Here is a 21,308-nt window from a genome sequence, read left to right on the forward strand (position 1 = left end):
GCACATACTGCACACTTGCTTTGTAAAAAAAGTTACAATGTCACTGCTGCTAATTTTGAGACAACAGGTCATCAAAATGTCTCAAGTCCAAAGTTAAATCACTGGCATTGCTCTCTAAACATTTGCATATAAGAAGACACCTGAGTTTTCAGTGACATTTTGGCCACTGAGTTACTATGGGCAGGTTGCTTATTACGACACAAAATGTGTGGGCATGGACAAGGCTTTCTAATCGCAGTTTAATTTACATGAATTACACAAAGATGTGTAGAGTCAGAGGCTCTCAGCATCAGGCTAAAAATCATCACTCCAGTGATGAAGTAAAAATGAGTTGTAAAGTTAAAAGACATGAGACGGACGGGCAAATCAGGCTGCAGTGGGACATGTCAGACCCTGAACTGCTGCACTGTCTCAGAACAAATGTCTATCTCACCCATCATCTGACAGTGGCCAGCAGCACATATCTATGAAGCTAGAACAGAGCATAGGATACACATGCTGATACTCCCCCAGTAAACTCCTCCAGTAAGTGTTCTGCACTTTGCTACCTCCAGTCAGAAATAGTATCATTGTGTTTAATAACCTGGATAGATTTTTATTCTGTGTATATATATATGATAGCTTCTGAACAAGCATAAACTTCTGACACTCATGTCACCTTATGCAATGAGTTCTTCAGTTTATCTGTACACTGTATTTCCCTTTATTTCTTTTAAACTAGCCACTAGACATACGATTTGTTGCTGTCTTGGTCTGGAAGTGTGAGGGATTGTGAATAATCATGCCTTGCTCAAGCTCACCATGCTAACTTAGGATCTTACGGACTTTTGCCATAACACTCCCTCAGCCATCTTACCTCCAGGCTGAAGAATCATGACTCAGTCAGTCCTTCCTTCAATGGAAGTAAGTCTATCCTTAATCATCTCCATGGCCCTTCTTCATAGCCAACTTAGTACAGCTACTTTGGGGAAAGAAATAAATCTGCATGTAATAGTCAAGAAATAGCATAAAACTAATTGGAAAGCATATGAAAATGCAAACAAAGATTTTTGCATTTGCTCTGTTTCCTTTCCTAATAATTCCTTGGTTTGTTTTTTTCTAGCTAATGAGAATGAAACTCTTATTAGTGAACAGGAAAAAAAAAAATACCAGTATGCCTTATAAGAGGTACTCTTGCACATGAAAGTCATACTAGTTAAAATATGTTACTGTATCTTTCTGATTGTGCACTGCATTAGATTTCTTTTAGGCTCAGCAGGTCGTTTGACATCACTGACATAATCCAGTAGAAGAAGATAAATAAACTGGTAAGGCATTTTCAGTACAAGTCTGACTACTTATCCAGAAACCTTCAATGTTTCCATCTATTGAGACTACAGTGATACTGAGAAGTCCTGCTGTGTTAGCCATTAAAGAGATATTAAGCAAAACCAAATAATTCCTATCCCAAAGGACCTTCAACCTGGTATTGAAGTCTCACTGGCAAATGAGATTTAAAAAATTAGAGGGGCAAAAAATGACAACCAATAACAACGAACCAATATTAAGGGTGTTTGCACAGTAAGGCAATGTTGTAATTCACTCTGTGAACTAGATTAGGATGTTGCAAGAGTGACTTTATGCTGTAATAACATTTATTTTCTGCTTCTAATGGATAGGAACTGATGTCTCCAACTGGGATGGAACAGATTGCCCCATATGTTAAATTTATTTTTATTTGAGAAACCTTCTTAAATAACTGACAATTTGTAGTACTCCAGCAGTCTAACCAAGTTTTCATTTGGGTCAGTATTGCTTAGGCTAAATCCTGATTCATATCCCCAGTTACAATCTGCCATCTGCCTATAAAAAGTATTTCTTAATGAAAAACAAAGTCACTTATAGATACAAACACCCACCTGAACACAGGTGGCAAGGAGCCTTTTCAAGCAATTCTACCACCTTAATGTTAACTAGTGACATTGCTTTCCAAAACACATCTTCAGATCTGCAGTGCTCTGTTCATGTTGGGTTTAAGTTGAAATAGTACAATAAACTTACCACTGTACGGACCACCTCGGTGATGTGTGGAAGAAATGCTTTATCTTCCTGTTTGAATACAGTCATAAGAATAATAACTGTGTGAAACAAGAAAAATTATATTCTAAGAATGCATTAAGCAACAAAAACTAAGTTGTTAGGAAACGGACGCTCCAGTAGTGATGGAAGAGGGCTGCGTTCCAACCTCGTGTCTTTACACAAGGCCAGATGACTTGGGGCACACAGAGTGGAAATACTCTTTTGAAATGACCTGGTTAGACTCAGATTCCTAAGGCAGAGACCCTGTTGCTGGGTGTTTCGGAGCTGCCTACCCTGGAGAATCAGAAGAAAAATGGGGCTCCGTTTGGACATCTCTGTGGAATTGGTAGTAATAGTAGAACCATGACTTTATTTGTTAAGTTAATGTAATAAAGATCTTTATTTATCCCAGAGGTATTTGAGATGGTAAGTGCTGCAGTGGAAAATAAAACAGCGTGGTGACATTAACATCTAATACGCTGTTAACCTTGGCTGTATCACTATGTCAGCAACATTTCTAAAGTATTTTTTTCTGTGAACAGCAAGCTTTATACATAACCTATTTCTTGCCGTGCTTGAATCTAGTTACTTTTTAGATCTGTGGTACTTCTGCCTAAGTGTTCTCACTTAAATTCTCAGCTGCTGGTCTAGAAGAAAAAAAAAAAAACAAAAACAAAGACAAAATCAAAAACAAAGAAACAAAAAAGGAGAAGCATTGGCACATCAAGGGCTATATTATCATTTTATTATCATTTCTAGACATTATTTCCTAGGAAGCAAAAGTTTAATGTCTCGAGCTGGGCAATCGAACATGTATTAATGGTTTTGAAGCTGGAAAAGCATCTAGCAAGCAAACAAAGGCTTAAATAGATCGAATAATTTTCATGGGACCTTTATTAACTGAAAAAAAAATATCTTAGCAATCACTTATTATTTAGGTCGCAGAAATCCTGGCAGAATCGTGTGATTAAGCGGGCTAGACTGCTAGGGATGTCAGCCGGGAGATCGGCCCACGCCTGCCCCACGAATACTGATCCACCGTGTCTAAACCCCAACGCCGTCCAACACCGCCGCCGGCGTTAAGCGGCCGGGCGCACCCCGCCGCCCTCCCCGCCTCTGCCGCCTACTCACGGCTGTCCTGGCCAAGTTGGGCAACAGGCCTAACCCCCTGGGGATGGCACCTTTCGGGCCCGGCGAGCCGGGCTGCCCCGGGGCCGAGGCCCGAGGGACGGCGGCCGGCCAGCGGCGGCCGGGGGCGGCGGGCAGAGCTCGGCCTGGCCCGGCCCGGCCCGGCCCGGCCCCTCCGCCGTGGCGGAGCGCGGGCGCCCCGCCGTGGCCGCGGAGCTGCGCTGCGCCGGGCCGGGCCGGGCCGATGGGGGGGACAGGCGAGGCCGGGGGAGCCCGACGCCTTCCCCTCTGTCCCCCGGGTGGGTGCCCACGCCGGAGCTCGGCCCCAGGAGACTCCCACGCCGAGAAGCCGGTTCTGACTTTTAGGGAACGGGCCCGGCTGAATTAGGTTGAGTCCTGTTATTAAATCCGTTAACTGCCCTTAATGTCACCGTCCTACGTATTTGGGGATATAATTCTAGACTTCCGCAGCTGCAGCTGCTCTTGACAGCTATTATGAACGCGACTGAAACATTTCAGGTTCCCGACATCTGACTTCTGCGAAATTTGTGTTCAGACATGTAAGTTCAGACATGTCCGGCGGTAAGTACTGCGCGCTCTGTCACAAAAGCAGAGGCATCCCTTTAAAGCGGTGACATGGATACGTACGCAGAGGGAAAAGGATCACACGGAAAAAAGCTGCCGAGGGAATACCTGGGCAGTACAGATAAATTCAGTGAACAAATCAGCCTGTTAGAGCTGGCCACTGCACAGACTAGACCCACTTTCTCTACCATTGAAATAGCTTTTCTTCCATTGTAAGTGTTAAAGGTGTATGCTGCCAGAAATGAGGGGTTATCACTGCCTGCTAGCCAGAAACTAACGCTGCTCCACACTGAACGTTTCTTAATTTACATCACTACGGCTCCTCACTTGAAGGCATTATCCACTTCAAAAAGGAGAAGGAGCCATCTGCCCTCTGCTAACTCTGTTCAGAGCCCAGATGGGTTCCAGTCTTTAAACTGCAGCCAGCTGCCTTCCTTTCGAGTTTGCTAGTTTGGAAAGCAAAAAGCAATGTCAGTGCCTATGGACCATGAGGGCCTCCAAGCCCTGCACCCGTGAGGCATCCTCAGCCAATAAAGCAATGCCTCTCACGCGCCTAGAACGACATGCAAAGCACGCAACGATGGGCATCACACAACAAAAATCATATCACGCCAGGGAATGGACTGCCTGGAGACAGTTTACACCTTGTTAGTGTCTAGCACAGTTATACGACTGTCAAGGAAATCATGCTTGTACTGAGGTTCTCTCTGTACAAAACTGCAGAAAGGTGTTCCTGCTCAATTACTTTTCTAAAAAGAGAGCTAACAAATGTGAATGCTCCAGACTGAAAAACGTCACTATCCTGTTCTCATAATTCCCCCCAGCTTTAACCAGAATAAATTGAAGGAATGAATCAGCATATTAGAAACAGTGGTAGCTCACACTAGATCCATTGTTTGTGGTATTTGGAAGTCTCTTTAAAGTTTGAAAAGGCCTGCCAGCATTGATGGCACGTCATCAGCTGAAATCTTCCATGCAAGGTTCTAGCTTTTGGTCCATTAACTTTATAACCTTGTGGTTCTACTCTTCATTTAGTAGCCAAAGTCATAGAAACCTTTCCAAGACTAGTGAAAAGCACAGTTGCCTACATTACAAAACTCCCATAATCTGTTTTTGCGAAGGTCAAGCATCACCATACACTGTACCAGTAACACAATGCTATTATTTCATAGGAAGTTGTCCTTGTTTTCTTTTTGAAATCTGCCCTGTGAGATCCTAGGTGTTTATTTCATACCATTGTGGTTTTAACAACTAAATCTATGATAATTCACCTTTGGGGAAGGGAATTTTATTTGCAATAAGGTGGCCAAACTATTCCCTTTTTTGTCAAGAAAGCAGAGGAACTGCAGAGAAGCTGGCAGAGGCTTCCTCAGGAGATAGCAAATAAGGTCAGGACGTGCTGAGGACTGGAGTTGGCTTCTCTCTGCCCTGGGTCCCAGCACGCACCAGATGAGGAAGGGGCACAATTGGAGCAAAATTGGTGGGAGGGGTGTGAAAAGGACCCCAGGTGATGATGGCACAGAGCAGAAGAATCATGTTCACCCTTTTCTTCCAAACCCCGAAGCAGAATCCAGGATTCTCACATCTAAACCTCCACCTGTGTCTTTGCAGCAAGTACCTGTGCAACATCTAGGTAGTGCTGCGCCTTTCTTTTTTATTCTAGCCTCTACAGACAAAGAAATAGCTATGAGTGTTACCTCATGTAGAGGATATCTGTGTGGTACCGAGTCTACACATAATCAATACCCTTTCAGTATGAGACCATAGTTTACCATTTCCTCTGTTTTGCTCCATCTTTTTTAAAAAGGGAAAGCATTCAGGAGATATTTTTTTCTAATACAGATTTGCAAGAAAATGAAGTTAATGCTTCCCTGACAATCTTAGTCTTAGCCTTTAAACAGACTTAGCAGGCTTCATTCCCTCCTTCAATCATTTTGTATTACACCCTACATGTGGCTCATGTTGGCCCCGCAGTTTGTGTGCAACGCCCTTAAAGCAGCTACCGAAGTTCCACGACCAAGCAGCTACCTTGACCTTTTGCAGTGAAAAGCTTTTGGCTTCTACCTGGAAGGAAGGAAAACTAGCCATGCAGCGAGCTCTGTGTGACAGCCCTGGGATGGTTCATATGAAAAAAATTAGTGTAAGTAATGGGAAGCATAGTTTTAAGCAAACAGCAGCCATCCGTATTACACAGGTTAGTACAGTTTCGGGAGCAATTCAGATAGTTAGCAAACCATGGCACTGAGCAGCTCACAAATAAGATATGTGAACACTTAACCTTGTTCAGCCCGTCACTGTGTGTTTGCATCAAGAGATAGTTGTTCGATAATTGCAGACTTTCCAAGCAGTCCCCTGAGCCTGGCATCAAGTTTTGAGAGCTTCTCTGACTGTCACCAGGGTAACTACGGACCTAATCTGCATGTGGTCAGCCTTCCAGAGATGAGGCTATTACCAGGCACTATCATAGGAAAAGACATCTCGAGACTAATTTCCCTAGCTAGAAATGGCATTACTGGTGTATATGAAAAGGTAAGTTCCTAACTCTATAGAGGCTTCTGATGCTGCGGTTGGTTCAGCTGGAAAAACTACTGTCAAGTTTTCTAAAACTTTGAGTTCAAACACAAGCTTTCATTTGATCTGTGTTATATGATTTAAACCTGATTAAATCTAACACCTGAAGGAAAAGTCTGAAAATCGATGCGATGTTGTTCTCTCCTTTGGTAGATATCTGGAGAAAGTAGTAAAATGCAATAAATTGGAACCAGTTTAAATATTAGTGCACAAATGCCATCAACTGTGAGATTTTTTCTGAAACTCAGTCACTTTGGGGTTTAATCAAAATGTTTTTGAAAATGGTAACCATAATGTTAACATTCCTAATGGTAGAATGGCAAATTAATTTTTAATTAAATGATAATCAACATCGCTGTTAAAAGGAAAGAGAAGAAACATGCTAGTTTTGAAGTCAATAGGAAGTAGTTCTGTGATAACAGAAGATCAAAGATGGCATGGTCTAATTAAAATATAAAATGCTGCATGAATATCAAAAGGATACCTACAGCTCCGACAGACATTGTCAGGTAATCGTACAGGCACCTGAATTCTTCTAGTATCATCTTTGCATCCACTGGCTCCAAACTCTGTATTTTGTCACAGCCTGCATAGAAAATCAAATGCAAAGCTGGGAACTGAACCTGGTTTTCCTGTCAGAACTCCTCCTAGAGAGTTTAAAAGTTTCACTGATGTTATACCACTTTGTTGGTAAACTGAGCAACTCAAGCCTGAACAAAAAGTAGTAGTATTAGAGCTAGCTAAAAATTGATCTTTAATCTTAAATTCTATCCTTGTTTCCTGTCTTCTCCCTTTCCACACCTCGAAGCTTCCCCTGGGTACAGAGGAGGCTACGTGGCTTCTGGATAACAGAAGTGTCACACAACAGAAGACTGAATTCCTGATTAATGGCAGCTCTTTCCACTTTAACCACAACTATTTAAGCCAAGTAATAAAACAAAAACAAAAATCAATAATCAAATTGTGCCTCTGTTTCAGATGGATACACTACTGATGATATTGAATTTTACTGGAATGGAGGAGAGTCAGCAGTAACTGGAGTTAATAACATTGAGCTCCCGCAATTTTCTATTGTTGATTACAAGATGGTATCAAAGAGAGTAGAATTTACAACAGGTAAGCATTGGATAGTTAAAAAAATCTCCCCTCTCTTCCCCAACCCAGAAATATCAGTGTCTAACTTTTGTTAGGCATTAGTCATATAATGACTTCTTTCTTTCAGGAGCATATCCTCGATTATCACTTAGCTTCCGGCTTAAAAGAAATATTGGATACTTCATTTTGCAAACCTATATGCCTTCCACGCTGATCACAATTCTGTCATGGGTATCTTTCTGGATCAATTATGATGCCTCTGCAGCCAGAGTTGCTCTAGGTAACTTCTTTTCAAAATCACTGAACTACCTAGATACATGTTGCCTTTGAATACAGTAGCACTGAATCCATACAGCTGATTGCAGCAGCATTAATTGTGGTCTTACACATGTAGCGTAGGATCTTTGTTGTCAGGAAGGCAGGCAGGTGTCACCTTGCCTATGTCTGAAGTTCTTGCCCTGCAGTTAGGTTGGGACCCTGACTGACTTCCAGTTGCCGTAATGGTCTTCAGATCAGGCCAAAAGCATCTTGCTTCCAAACTGGAGTGTAAAGGTCTAATTCAGGTATCCAAGGGTATCTAACACTGTGCTGCATCAACATTTCATTGATGTTAAAAAGTGTCCTGTCAGGCCAGATATGTGGCTGGAATTAATACACAAGGTCCTACCAATATCAGTGGAGAGATACCAGCTTACATGAAATAAGCCTGGTTTACCTACATAGTTGGTTATTTCCCGTACCATGTTCCTTCCTGCAACTTTCCATAAGAACTAAGATCTTCTGCCACCATCTGCGCTTTAAGGCAGGTATGCTTTTCAAATGCTAATGTCAGAAAGCCACTTTGTCCCACCTCTATTTTGTCCCACCTCTCTGTAAATTCAATTCATTACACCTGTGCCGAGAACTATTTTCTAGATGCATTAATGACCTGTGATTAAAGCAGACTAAAAAATCATTTCATCCAGCTAAAACAAAACACACACACACACACACCCCCCAAAAGAAAAAGGATCATGCAGTGATGGATTACACAAGATGGAAATTCTTTACTTGTGAGCACCCCTTTAACAAGGAAAGCTGTTTTGGCACAAGAATATGTATCCCTTTCTGTTCATCAAAGACCATCACTTTATCATAAAGCTTCCCTTTCTCCTTTCAATCCTCTGGTTTCAGTCAAAAGCTAGATACTCATTCCATTTCCCCAGAGCAATGCAAGCCACCCTATGGGGTCAAGCAGGGCTACTGCTGTAAGTAAAGTGAGAAGCATTTACTCACATAGAAAGAACAGTGACCAACTCTTTGCTATCCAGGTCAGCTAACACCACGTTCCCTAGCAGAGTTATTGTAAAAATTAAGGCAAGATGTACCAAGATAGCCTGGGCTTTTGAAGGCTATTTCATTCACCCTCCGTTGCATGGAAAGCCAAGGAAGGTGCTATCAGCAGGCCCACAAGGATATCGTCCTTTCCAGTCCTGCAAAATGCATTCCCTTGGCTGATAAGAATCTGATCACGTAACTAAGTCATCTGCATGAGAAGTGCATGGTAGCCATGCAATGCTGTCATTATGCTTTTCATGCTCAAATCTCCTTCCCTGTCTTGTTAGTCAACGCCTTTTTCTTCCTTTCGCAGGAATCACAACTGTGCTGACCATGACCACCATCAGCACCCACCTCAGAGAGACCTTGCCAAAGATTCCCTACGTCAAGGCAATAGATATTTACCTGATGGGATGCTTTGTGTTTGTGTTCCTGGCCTTGCTGGAATATGCCTTTGTAAACTACATATTCTTTGGGAAAGGACCCCAACGTCAAAAAAAGGCAGCAGGCAGGGCAAGACAAGCTACAGGCGAGAAGAGCAGACTGGAAACAAATAGAGTCCAGGTAAAATGTTCAAGCTAACTTTTCAAACATTATTTCTACTGTGACAATGTTGATGTATATGACGATAGAGATGAGTGCAGTTTGAACACATATGCAAAAGCATTTGAGATTGTCTAGAGAAAAATCATATTTTAAGGAGATTACAGCAACATATTTTTTTTCTGTCTTCAACTGAAAACAGAGTAAGAAACTACAGAAAATGGAAATGAGTATTCAGAACAAGTATTTCTTTGCAGCACAGAAGAAATACAAGGGTACAAGAAAGTTAAATATTTACCATTTCAACTGTACATTTCTTTGCTCTAGAAGGTGTTATAGAAGAAATGTTTATTATATAGTTCCTCTTTACACACAGAAACTTCACCAAAAATAGAAAGCAAAGACAGACACTGTTGCTTCAGTGAGTTTTGAATGAAGCCCACACCACTGAGCTTCCAGGAATGCAAGGAGGATGCTGCTAGGTTATAACAACTTACACAGATATCAGGATTTTTCCCTCAGGCTAAATTCAAACAGACCACAGCTACTCCCTCTTAAAAAACAAGCCAGACAAACTCCAAGAAGTAATACTACGGACATTTTTTTTAACAGGGAAGAGTTTAATTTAGTAGTACACCACTGAGCACTTGCAAACTTCTATAAACCTATTCCATTTTTTCCCAGTTTTTCAGAAATAAACACTTCCCTCAGGTGTATTTGGCCCAGTATGACTCAGAGGAAAATACATATCCTAATGAGCCAAAAATTTTCTTCTGTTCTCTGCTTTTCTTACAATATGTTACATCCAAGTATTAATGAGATCTTACCCAGGCTGTCCTATAAAATTCTGTACTGTTGTGGCCAGTGGTGATAACATTTGGACAAAACTATATTTGAGACCCCTATTCGGCTTGAAGAATGAGATTGACACGTAAAACTCTAATAGGTAAGACTTTAGCTTTATGCATGGTTGCAATTTCACATACATGTCAGGAAATGCTTTTCAGAAACTCTCTGATATTTTATTAGTTCTGGAGCTGTGTGTCTTGTGTCCCAGCAGCCACACCACTACAGCTCAGCATCATTAACAGAGTCATCATGTCCTCAGTGAATTCATGAGCCCACTAAAAGTCCTTACTTGTATTCACCTCCTGTCCCAATGTGTAGGAGATGCTTTATTACAGGGGGTGCACAAATTCAGTTGAGGCTTGCAGCAGTCTCCAAGGTCCCACAAAGTATTGTCCTCCACAGAGCACAGGAGATAAGCTACTCCGATACAGATTGTTGTGTGTAGACACTGTCCATCCATTTCTACGGAAAGTAAGGAAGGAAAAAAAACCCGACAACACCCACAAACTCTGACCAGGCACCTCAACAGTTCCTGAGATAACCCAGCCTAGGTGAGAAGCAGCACAGCAAGGGTTCATGATGAAGAGGGAAGCAACACTTCTTCAGAGGTCAGCCTTGGCTACATGGGCACCAGTGCACTGAATTGAGTAAAGGATGAGAAAGTGTAAAGGATAACAGTGCAGGTAAGCTCTTTTTCCTACATATTTGGAGAGTTTGTTTAACTAACAAAAAGCCCTAACTCATGACTAAAAGTTTTTCTCTAAATGGTATGCTGGCAAAGATTGTGCTGAGACCAGTACTCAGAATGTAATAGGAAGTGTTTGCAACCACACTTGAACTTTTCAGAGCACCACATGCATATATCAGCATATTTTTGACAGAAAACAGAAAGCATACACACTTTGTACCAGGATTTGTAAGTGTTCACTCTTTAGACTGCAATTCCATTCTGCTTTAAGTGAGCAGACGGCTTTCTGCCTGTACAATGCAAGTTTGTGATTTTAGATGCATACATACACAGACATACACACATGAATGGATATCAATGGATTTTGTTATCCCACTGGAGATACATTGATGTGGGACCTTGTGAGCATTCATTTTACTCAGCATGGAAATGCTGATGTCCAACAGCCGTATTTCTGTCTTCAGCAGGAAGAATGCACGTGACCTGAGCAGTGGAACACAGTAAGGTTATGTGATCTCTAGTGAAGACAGCTCCCAGCCCATCTCCATCATGTTTTGAGATTTTTCACTGTATTATGACACCTGTACCAGAGCAGGGAAAAGGCTTTTCTGGAGCACAGAAGAAGTACAGCTGTAAGTATATACAGCTATAGGATATATTTTTCCCTTTTACTCTTGACCCATACCACCTATCCATACAGGGACCTATAATCAATAGAAGATATGTAACAGCGCTTCCTCTCTTTGTGCCAGGTGAAGATAATGCTCATTCGCATCTGACATACAACTCCCACAACTAAAAGAGTTCAAATTCCTTCACCAGATAACAAAAGCATTAGACATGTGAGCAACACTCAGCAAACTGACCGTGATATTAACACAGTATAGAGAAGACCAGATGGAAAATGAAACCATACTGCTGTTTCATGTGTGGCTGTCCCTTTCTCTACAGACTGAACAAGGTGGAAATAAAGCCTCTCCGGTTTCACAATTTATGCCATTTTAATTTTTAATATGCAAAAAAATATTAATTTGTAGTAAACAAGCTTTCTGTTTCTCTGAATAAAGCATAAAGACTATTTATATCTCCTTGTCCATTTCTTGAAGATAGATGTCACTGAGGAAACCACCATAATTACAGATAAGTAGGACAAATCACCCTGCAAGAAAATATTTAGTCCATGCATGCAGCTGCTTCTGTTTCCCCAGACAATTATAGTGTGAATAATCATTACACAGAAGATGTCTCTTAAGCATGAGAAAGAGATAGGATGCAATCATAGTGTGAGTGGGAAAGGGGCTGAGACATCAAGGCGTTCATGAATGGCAACACAAGGCAGGTGACGGGTGGTCTCTTGCTCCACAGTTCTACACAGCATCACACCTTCCTTTCAAACCTTCTGTGAACCACAAAACACCTGGGATGGAAAGCCAGATACCAGCCACAGGTTCCAAGGAAAATATACAATTTTCCAGTACAGTGGCTATTGGAAGGACAAAAAGGAGGGAGCACATAACCACACAAATAGCTCAAACTTCAAGTAAATCCACACCTGAATAAGTATATCCCTGCTTAGCATAACTTGTTTCTTTGCAGATCATATTGTGATAACACTACTGCATTTGTTCCAAGAAGACAGGTTATATGAGTGACACAGCCCTGAATCTCTCACCTTAAGAGAAAGAAAAGATGTTTTTGTATTGAGACAAAACAAAAGTTCTTACCTTTTATCTCCCAAGAGTTAATGTAAAAAAAGTAGGTAGGTAAAAATCCATTCCAGACAGCCCTAAGCATTTGAGATTCCATTCTCTGTCAAGGAATGCCAACATGCTTTTCCCCTAGATCTGACTGACTACTTTTTATGTGGCCAACCCAGGTCTGTTGTTTTGGGGTTTTTTATTACTTTAAATATTTTACACTTACAATACCATTTGATGCTCCTAAGCAGGAAAATCATTTTCTAAGTAAACACACAAGCCAGATTATTATTTCTTTTTTTATGATGTTTCCTGAGCACATCTCAAGGCTTTTTCATCACTGATGAATATTCATATATATGTACCTTTGCTGATTTAGTCTTTAGGTAGTTCCAGTGCAAACGAAAAATTAAAAATCTATAAACTCAATATAGATGCACACTCAATATAGATATAAATGTCATTACAAGAAGCATCACTACATACATGGATCTGAAGAATATTTAAACTTTGATAATTATACCAGATGACTAACACAACGTCAGCTTTAGATGCTTTGACATCCTCCTCACATATTCTTCGTGATATGTTCAAAAGACAAAAAAAAACCAAAACAATTATTCAGCTTTCTACAACTTTAGGCAAAATTCATGCATTGTGAAAACAAGACAAAGTGTATATGTTCATGCAAACACATATTTAGGCTCAGAATATTTGTTAAGCAAGAAATTCTGTTTTCATCTGAGCAATAGTCATTTTATGCAAAAAAAATCTGGGCATTCCAGTTAAAGAACAACAAGGGGGTATTTGAAAGAACAAATGTGTTATATCTGAGCAAGAAAGAACTGCTCTGAGCTTGATATGGCTCATCTTTCCTACCTAAGAAGGGGACTGAGATGCTCTACTCCTAAGCAGGCAGCCAGCTAGTGGGCCAGAAAACTGAGTAGACAGACCCTTGTCTCTTTCATCCCCATTTTTTGTCATGCCATCCGATGCAAATGTGTCAAAGACTGCATACAACTGCGGTGCATACCTGATGTGGGCAAAGAGCTTCACCGCTGAGACATGGGGTGGAATGAGCTAAAGCCTGCTTGCTGTTTCTGATGCATAGGCTTCCTCCAGAACAGGACCAACAGAAAGCCCCAAGTAACCTCATATTAGGTAAGGGAGAAAAGACTTTAAGACAGAAAATGTACAGCTTTTTCTGTGTGCATATTTGCTGTTAATTTGTTCTAACGTTAATATAAAAAAAACTAATAACAAGTCTCTTTGGAGCATCCCTTAACAATTTGCATGTTTTCCAGATTCCTACAGGAATTTGTAGAATTCCTATGCTTCATTAACAAAACCTCAGCAGCACAAGTTTAAGAATATTTTGGAGTAAACTTCAATAAATTCTGAAAGGGTTTTTAACAATGCGGGAAATTAACTGTTAGTCTAGCTTCACATCACAAAAGCAGAGAATTTGGCACAGGTACATAATAAGAGCTTTTATATTTCTCTGAGCTAATTTATTCAAGATCAGTGTAAGGCCCTTTGCTCTGAATTGCAGAGACAGTAATTCAAAGACTAAATTGCTTCATGATGTATACAAGTCATCCCGCCTAAAATTATTTAAATAAAACTCATTTTAAAATACGATAGGTTCATTCATAACACTTAAAGAGGGAATTTGTACACTGCTTGGCTTACAACAAACTGTCAGGGCATATTAGTTTAAGAAACATCCCTATGAATCACGTTAGGTTGTAGGCAGTTATGAGTTGTCTTTACAAAAGAGAAGCTATAATAACTGCTTAATGATGCTTGCACTACTGTTACTACTATTATAATACTAAAGTCAATTAGCTTAAACATTAGATTATGTAATCAAAGACAGCTCAAAGAGCTATTTCGTAAAGCTGGGAATAAAAGGTTGACCTATCAAAACTTCCGAGAATTAAAAAAATTTCTCTTTCTACACGGAGACAACTCTGAGATCGTTGCTTTTTCCACAGAAAATGCCAGAACTCAGGAGTAATGAATAGTCCCATAGTTATGGCAGTCCTCTGGAGAGTAGGAAACCCTAGCTTAGAGCTTCCTTCTGCTTAAATTTGAAGACTTAACCTAAAAAGTATAAACTGGGTAGCCCATATCTCAAGTAAAGATTGCAAACACCATGCTGGTTTGTGACCAGCTGGCCTCTCTAACCCAGAATATTTCAACAGTGGTGGGAACTGGGATGTTCCCACTGAATGCTCATTTCAGCGTGTACCGAATCAGTTGCTAAACCTGACTAGAGCATCTTCTATTTGTGGTGACTTATTACTCCATTTAGAAGACTTTTCTCCCCACAGCTCTCCTGGGTGGCTTTTGTGCAAATAGCCCCTTCACTTCTTTGTTTTCAGTTAGTAGTTTTCAGTGCTTAGTCTGGCATAGTGTAAATACGCCAGCAGTCATCATGCAACATTTTCTCCTTCAGGTGATGGGAAGGAACATCTTCCACGCTGCCAGGTGGAACCGAGGCTTTCTCTGGCTTCCAGCTTTCCTCTGCGGCTACCCCCAGAGACTGCATTTCCCCCTGTGCTCTGCTTGGAGCTTTTCTTGAACATACTTCAAAGCTGCTGTAGATTATTATACCATTTCCTCTCTCTGCTATGTCTTGCTAAAAATGTAAAGCTCAGAGTGCGAACAAAACATTGCATATCACTGGTGCTTCACAAGACTAGATATTGTCAGTAAGTAATTATTTTCCTTGGTATAAAGACATCCCCAGAGAGCCATGGTATAGATTGTAGGATATTTGGGGTAGGTCCAATGCCACAGTTTACAAAAGACAATTTTAATACTCAAGCCTCAAGGCAAAGTCTTTGAAGTTTCATTTAATAGTTCTGTGTCCTGATGTGTATTTCCCTCATGTGAGCTACAGTGGATGTTTAAATACTTGGGAATTTGAAACACCTAGGAAGTCTTTAGGGAGAAGTCAGAAGTCATCCTGGAAACACCAAAAAACTTTTCCTAAAAGAGTTTTTACTACAAACATGTAGAAAACTAAAGATGAGTGAAAAGGTAAACACTTGGTAGTAATGCAGCCATTCATCATTAATTACATTTATACATAAAAAAGGCAACGATGTTAAAATATTTTATGTAAACACATATATAGTTGCCTGCACCAGACATGTACATACCAGTTGCAGTTTCCAGTTCTTTGCTGAGGTACTTAAAGCAGTGCCCTGACTAACTAACAGTACAAATAAAGTAAGTGATAAATGTATTTGAAGCAACTGCTTCTGGTACCAACCTATAAAAATGCAACTGAATGTAAGGTTTCATTGAGTAAATTGGATTATTCTATCTGCACATGAGCAAGTTAATGGTATGCTGTGGGGAGTAGGGACTTAAATCTCTGCAATATAGTAATTCTCCAGAAATAGTTGTCATCACAAGCATTTTACAATAACTGATAAAATGCACATGTACCTACGTGCTTTTCATACGAGGAACCCATTGTTACGAAACTGTTTTTGAAACTAACCTACAGCACTAAAACTGTATAAAACTGTATAAAACGGGCAGAGACAGCAACACTTTATTTTCACCTTGAGTATGTGAAAGCTTCAGGTGTCAGGTCACCAAATATTAAAAATCAGTATTTCATAAAGACTGTGATGTAAGTTAAAGATAAAATTAGAAAAGTCTTTACAGGGGATGAGATAACTAACTGAATTAAAAGGTCCCAGACCAAGGAGCCTGGTCAGGATGGCAGGTACTTAGATGCTTAATAGCTATTTTGATACTAGTCAGGAAAGCGTATTCAGTATCTTTTCACTTTTGTCAACGCTGTAGAAGACATGACTGCCACTGCAGCCCCAGGAGCACCTCGGCAGTAGAGCCAGAAGGTACCCGTCTGTCTGGGAAACCTTGAGCTGGCTGAGGAACTTGTCTAATTCACATTCCTTCCTTGACACAGGTTGATCCCCATGGAAACATGCTGCTTAGCCCACTTGAAATACGAAATGACGTCAGCAGCTCAGACGTGTTCACGAGCCTCCGTGACCCCCGAGCCACCACGTACACGTACGACAGTGCCAACCTGCAGTACAGAAGAGCCACTTCCAGCAGAGACCTCTACAGTAGGAGTGCTCTGGACAGGCACAGGCTTCATAAAAAAGGACGCTTACGAAGAAGGGCATCCCAGATTAAAGTCAAAATCCCTGATTTGACTGATGTTAACTCGATAGACAAGTGGTCCAGAATGGTCTTTCCCATCACATTTATTCTTTTCAATGTTGTTTACTGGCTGTATTATGTCCACTAATTTATGCAATAACGTTACCATAGACTAACGTAATTAGACTTGTTCCTTTTCCTTCTCAGTTTTGTTAACTCTGAAGAACTGCAGTAGCCATAATATTACATGTTCAGGGTAAGATACCCAGCCGTTGAATACTTCTAGATTTAAGCTTTCAAAAAAACCCCACCAACACAAATCCAGCCTCACCACATTCAGATCAGAATAGTAGAGATCTGCTCTTAAAGAGCATCTTCAGCAAAAGCGCTATACCTTTTTTTACAAAGTTTGTGCATCACCCGTTACCTTTCTGTACCCACTTTTACCTTTTTTTTTAAGTGGAATAAAAATTAGTCCTACTGTATTTCTTACCACATTGGCAGCCCACAGCAGCATGCTTCCAAACAAGACAGTAAAACAACTCAAAGTGGTAGTTATGTCACAGTCTTTCAGCATTTAGAGTATAGAGAAATTTGGAGAAATAACTGTTTGAAGGGTTATAACATCACGCATCATTTTAAAGTTAATAGTTATACTAGGAAGTTTTTCCATAGTGTCTGTGAGAAGTATCACTCAAGGAAAAGTCAATTCACATTTTCAGAGAGGCAGAGATCTTCAAAAGAAAGAAAGGGTAGCAGAGACAAAACCCACTGAGTTTTCAACTAAAGAATCAGCTGACTGGATCTAACTGGAATTTTGTTATTTCTACAAAGTAGCAAAGTTGAAATTGATGAGAACAATTGTGTCATCTGTAATTTTGTATTAAAAGGTAGAAAACAAACACGTGTTCATTCCTGGAAGCAACTACCGAGGGATACCCCAGCCCAAGAGTGGCCACTTTTCTTGACTCCCAGGTTTCCTGTGGCTGGTAACTGCAACACAATCTCCCAAACGTTGGCAGATGTCTTGGAACAGATCTGAGGAGAGTTCTGCACACGGTTTCCTACAGATTTCCTTACTCTGCTGAGGAAAAGGAGATACGGCTGATTTTTAACAACATACTGGTGATATTGGGTACACTGCTCCTGAGGACTTGCCTCTCCCCACCCGGCTGCTTATCGCCTGACACAACTCCAGCCACGGAGCCGCAGGTGAAGTGCTAGCAAAGTCCACGCAACTGAGAAGCAATAGGTCAGTCACCTCCTATCTGTATCCAATCCATTTCCCTTCTCTATTGCCAGTTTTTTCCTAACAGTGTTTACACTATGGTGCCTAACATAGCATTTTATTGAAACAGAACTATTATCAGCTAAATTTTATTTTGTATCAAAAGTGTTTCATACTTTTAGGAGAGTCAAGATATACAAGCCAACAGAGTCTGTGTAGGTACCGAGGTGATTGTTATCAATAAAGTTATCAAAGCTGGTACAGAAAGAAACATTGATCAGGACAGTAGGCAGCAATACCCACAGTTAGGAGTTAGTAGGGAATACAAATGAGTAATGTGGAAAGCTTCTTCACCAGTTCCTCATTGCCGGGCAGTAAGGTCAGCTGATGACCTTATTGCCAGCTGACATTACAACTTTTTAATCAGAATGTAATAATACATTAAACACTCCCACATGTTAATGTTTGTCACATCCTGCAAGACCTGGACCTCCTAACAGATCAGGACCTGCTTCCTCTTCCCTTTGTTTGTGCAGAAGGCTTCTGCAGAAAGGGTCTGGAATGACAAATCACCAAACAAGAAAAGGAATAGGTTTAATTTACTCATTATAAAAAATATAAGGCTGCAAACCAGGCATTTGGCATTGCTAATCTAGGGGGGTCCTTGAGGTTATCAGTTTTTCTGTGGGCTCCAATGTCCCAGTCTCATCCCAAGTTCAATGGAGCACAAATGTGGTCTCTTCAGCTGCAACCTTTAACCTCCATCCTATTAAAGAGTTGCACAATTTTACCAGATTAATCAGCCACTGGGTACAACTTGAGGTGATTCAGGACAAATATTAATTTAGCCAAATGGCTCTTCTGAATAGGCTACAACTTGTATGCCTATCACCACCCTAAACCAACTCCAAATAATTTTTCAACACTTGCACCATATCAGCAAGCAAAATAAGAACTGCCACATATCATCCCACATGGGACATTTTGATTAATTTTTTAGTTAAATTTAAACAATTTTTAGGTAAGAATATTATAGTGGAAACTAACAACTATATTTTGGCATCATAAAATAAATAATATGCAGAACATATGGAAGTCTTGCATGCTAAGCAAACTGAACTTTCCATAACTGCAAAAAATACCCCCAGGAGGGAGACAGCAGTGAGGCTGTATGTGCTGTCCATTCCAAACACACACCCCATTAAACAGTTTTGAATTCAATGAGCTGGCACCGGACTTTACAAACAGAGAGAGTAAGTCCATGAGCCAGTGAACTTGCCAGCTTTGTGGTTATACATGGAAAAATATTCAAAGCAAGCAATACATTCTGCAGATTTGTAGCATAAAATACTCTGAGAAAAACAACAGTCAGTGACCCATGTTTTTCCATTACCTGATTTCCCAAAGATATTCACAGACAGACAACAGGTCAGTAATTTAACCCAGCTGTTCCAGTGGTGCGGAGACTTTACAACCCCTCCTTACAGCTATGGTGGACATTTAGGAAAAGCCAACATCCAACGTGGCATTGAAACAAGAATTTAGGTTAAATAAAAGGATCCTTTGCCTTCTATTACAAGAGCAAAGATCAGCTTTATTGATCTTCAGCATTTTGTCTTGTAGACTCCAAGCATCTGCATACACAGCTTCTAGCTTATGGATCATCCAGCTACTTCAGGCACAGATGTCAGGCACATGGGCTAAAAGCAGTTACATTGTACAGTTCCAAGCCAAAAAAAAAAAAGGGTATGGAGCAGAGAGGAAGGGCCATTAACAAACCAAGAGCAGTGCAAATGCAAAACTCCTTCAGAATGGCATGTTCCAAAATAGCATGGTCCACTCTTGTGCATCAGGAGTCCTTCAGCACAATACAAACCCCAGCCCTGCTGCCAGTTTTGAATGGCACGCAGCAAGACCTGGCTGCGTCAAGAGCTGGAAGCCACGATCTTGAGTGAGGAAACAGCTGCCAGCTCTTGGCACAAAGTTTTGCAGCAGGGGCTAATAACCCCACCACATACAGAGGTAAGAGCCACTTACTGCAGGTTGGCAAAATCTCAGCCCAGAGCCAGCATCTCCTCCCTCCCACTGAGCTCCCATCCACACATTTAACCACTGGCTCTGGTAAAGAAAACAGAACTTGGCATATGATCTTGCAAGGCACATTGGATTTAAATTAAAGCCTCTTTCAAAGCTTCAAGAGAGAATTAAAACCAAACTTGGGTATAGAGTGTATAACCTACAGTCTTTCCACTACTATTAGAAAGAAAGCAGAAGAAAATATTTCTCACTTGAGAGCAATAGCTTGGCAGCAAGCAAAAGGCAGTGGTTATTGGAGGCACAAGATGGAAAAAATGTGGCTATTTATGGCTGTTTATGGGTTACTCATGTACATTGCCATCCAGAGCTAGGAATTAGTGAGTACAAAAGAAACACAGCCTCTTCCCATCAATTGATTGGAGTCATTTGGCTGGCTTTAAGCAATAAAGGTGAATAATGCTGTAATGCTAAGCTCCATCACCGTTATACTTCAGTAGTTATTTTGCCTGCCCTTAGGAAGCAGACTTAAGATCAGCATAGATAAGGTCCTATTGCTAATTAGATTTCAGCTAAACCCCCTTAAAATTTGTGCAGTTGTCTCATGCAATTTGTACTGGAACTCCTTTTCAGCTAGGTTTCCCAAGGATAGGAGCTTCTACTGTCCCCGAGTGTGTACGTTTGTGTGCTTACCTGGGAGTCTCCCAACAATATTTGAATCCATTGGTAATTTCAACCAAAAGATAACAGAACAGTAAGGATCTATGAGATTCTACATTCTTACAGGTTTCAGCAAAGAAGCTAGCTGAGCAGAGGACAAAGCTTATGTTAATCCACCCCTCTTCTCTAGCAGAAAGGGACTCAATGAACCCCAACCTCATTAATGACAAAAAAATAGTATTTTCAATATCATAGGCATATTTCTGACAACATTCCTGTGCTTTATGCTACCACTGAACAGCACAGAATTTGCCATTTCGGAGTCATCTGCTGGTTCACCTTGTTTACCCTTACAGAAAATGTTCCATCCCCTTGTACTGCAAGTAGAGCATTTCTTGAGATAAATCATGAGGAAAGTCATGCAGGGCTGGGGACCACGTTCCACCAGCTGCTTTTGTTTCCCATCACCAATGAACCTCTGCCCCTTCTCATAATTCCCACATACTGAGGATGTGTTGCTAACACTGCCTTGGGACTAGTAGTCAAAAAAAGGGCTGTGTTATACCTGTTCTGTACAAAAATATTTTTAGATGGTTTCTGCATTGCAAAGCATAAAAACCCACATCTGTGATTTTACAAGTGTGTTTCTTCCTACCCCCGTGGGCATCCACCCTGGAGCCCAAAAGAGGCAAGAGATCACAGA

The 21,308-nt window shown here is 40.8% G+C and overlaps 1 protein-coding gene across 1 annotated transcript in view; it reads left to right on the forward strand.

Annotated features, from left to right (window-relative positions):
- The window catches only part of GABRB1 (gamma-aminobutyric acid type A receptor subunit beta1), a 137,177-nt gene extending 119,815 nt beyond the window's left edge, over positions 1 to 17,362 (forward strand). Inside the window, exons 6-9 of the mRNA XM_075025380.1 lie at positions 7,321 to 7,458; positions 7,565 to 7,717; positions 9,068 to 9,318; positions 16,484 to 17,362. Coding sequence (XP_074881481.1) covers positions 7,321 to 7,458; positions 7,565 to 7,717; positions 9,068 to 9,318; positions 16,484 to 16,831 — 890 coding nt within the window. The 3' untranslated portion in view covers positions 16,832 to 17,362. The remainder of the gene's footprint in view (positions 1 to 7,320; positions 7,459 to 7,564; positions 7,718 to 9,067; positions 9,319 to 16,483) is intronic.
- The last annotated feature ends 3,946 nt before the right edge of the window (positions 17,363 to 21,308 follow it).

Source organism: Buteo buteo, chromosome 1 (assembly GCF_964188355.1).
Source record: "Buteo buteo chromosome 1, bButBut1.hap1.1, whole genome shotgun sequence".
Classification (NCBI taxonomy): domain Eukaryota; kingdom Metazoa; phylum Chordata; class Aves; order Accipitriformes; family Accipitridae; genus Buteo; species Buteo buteo.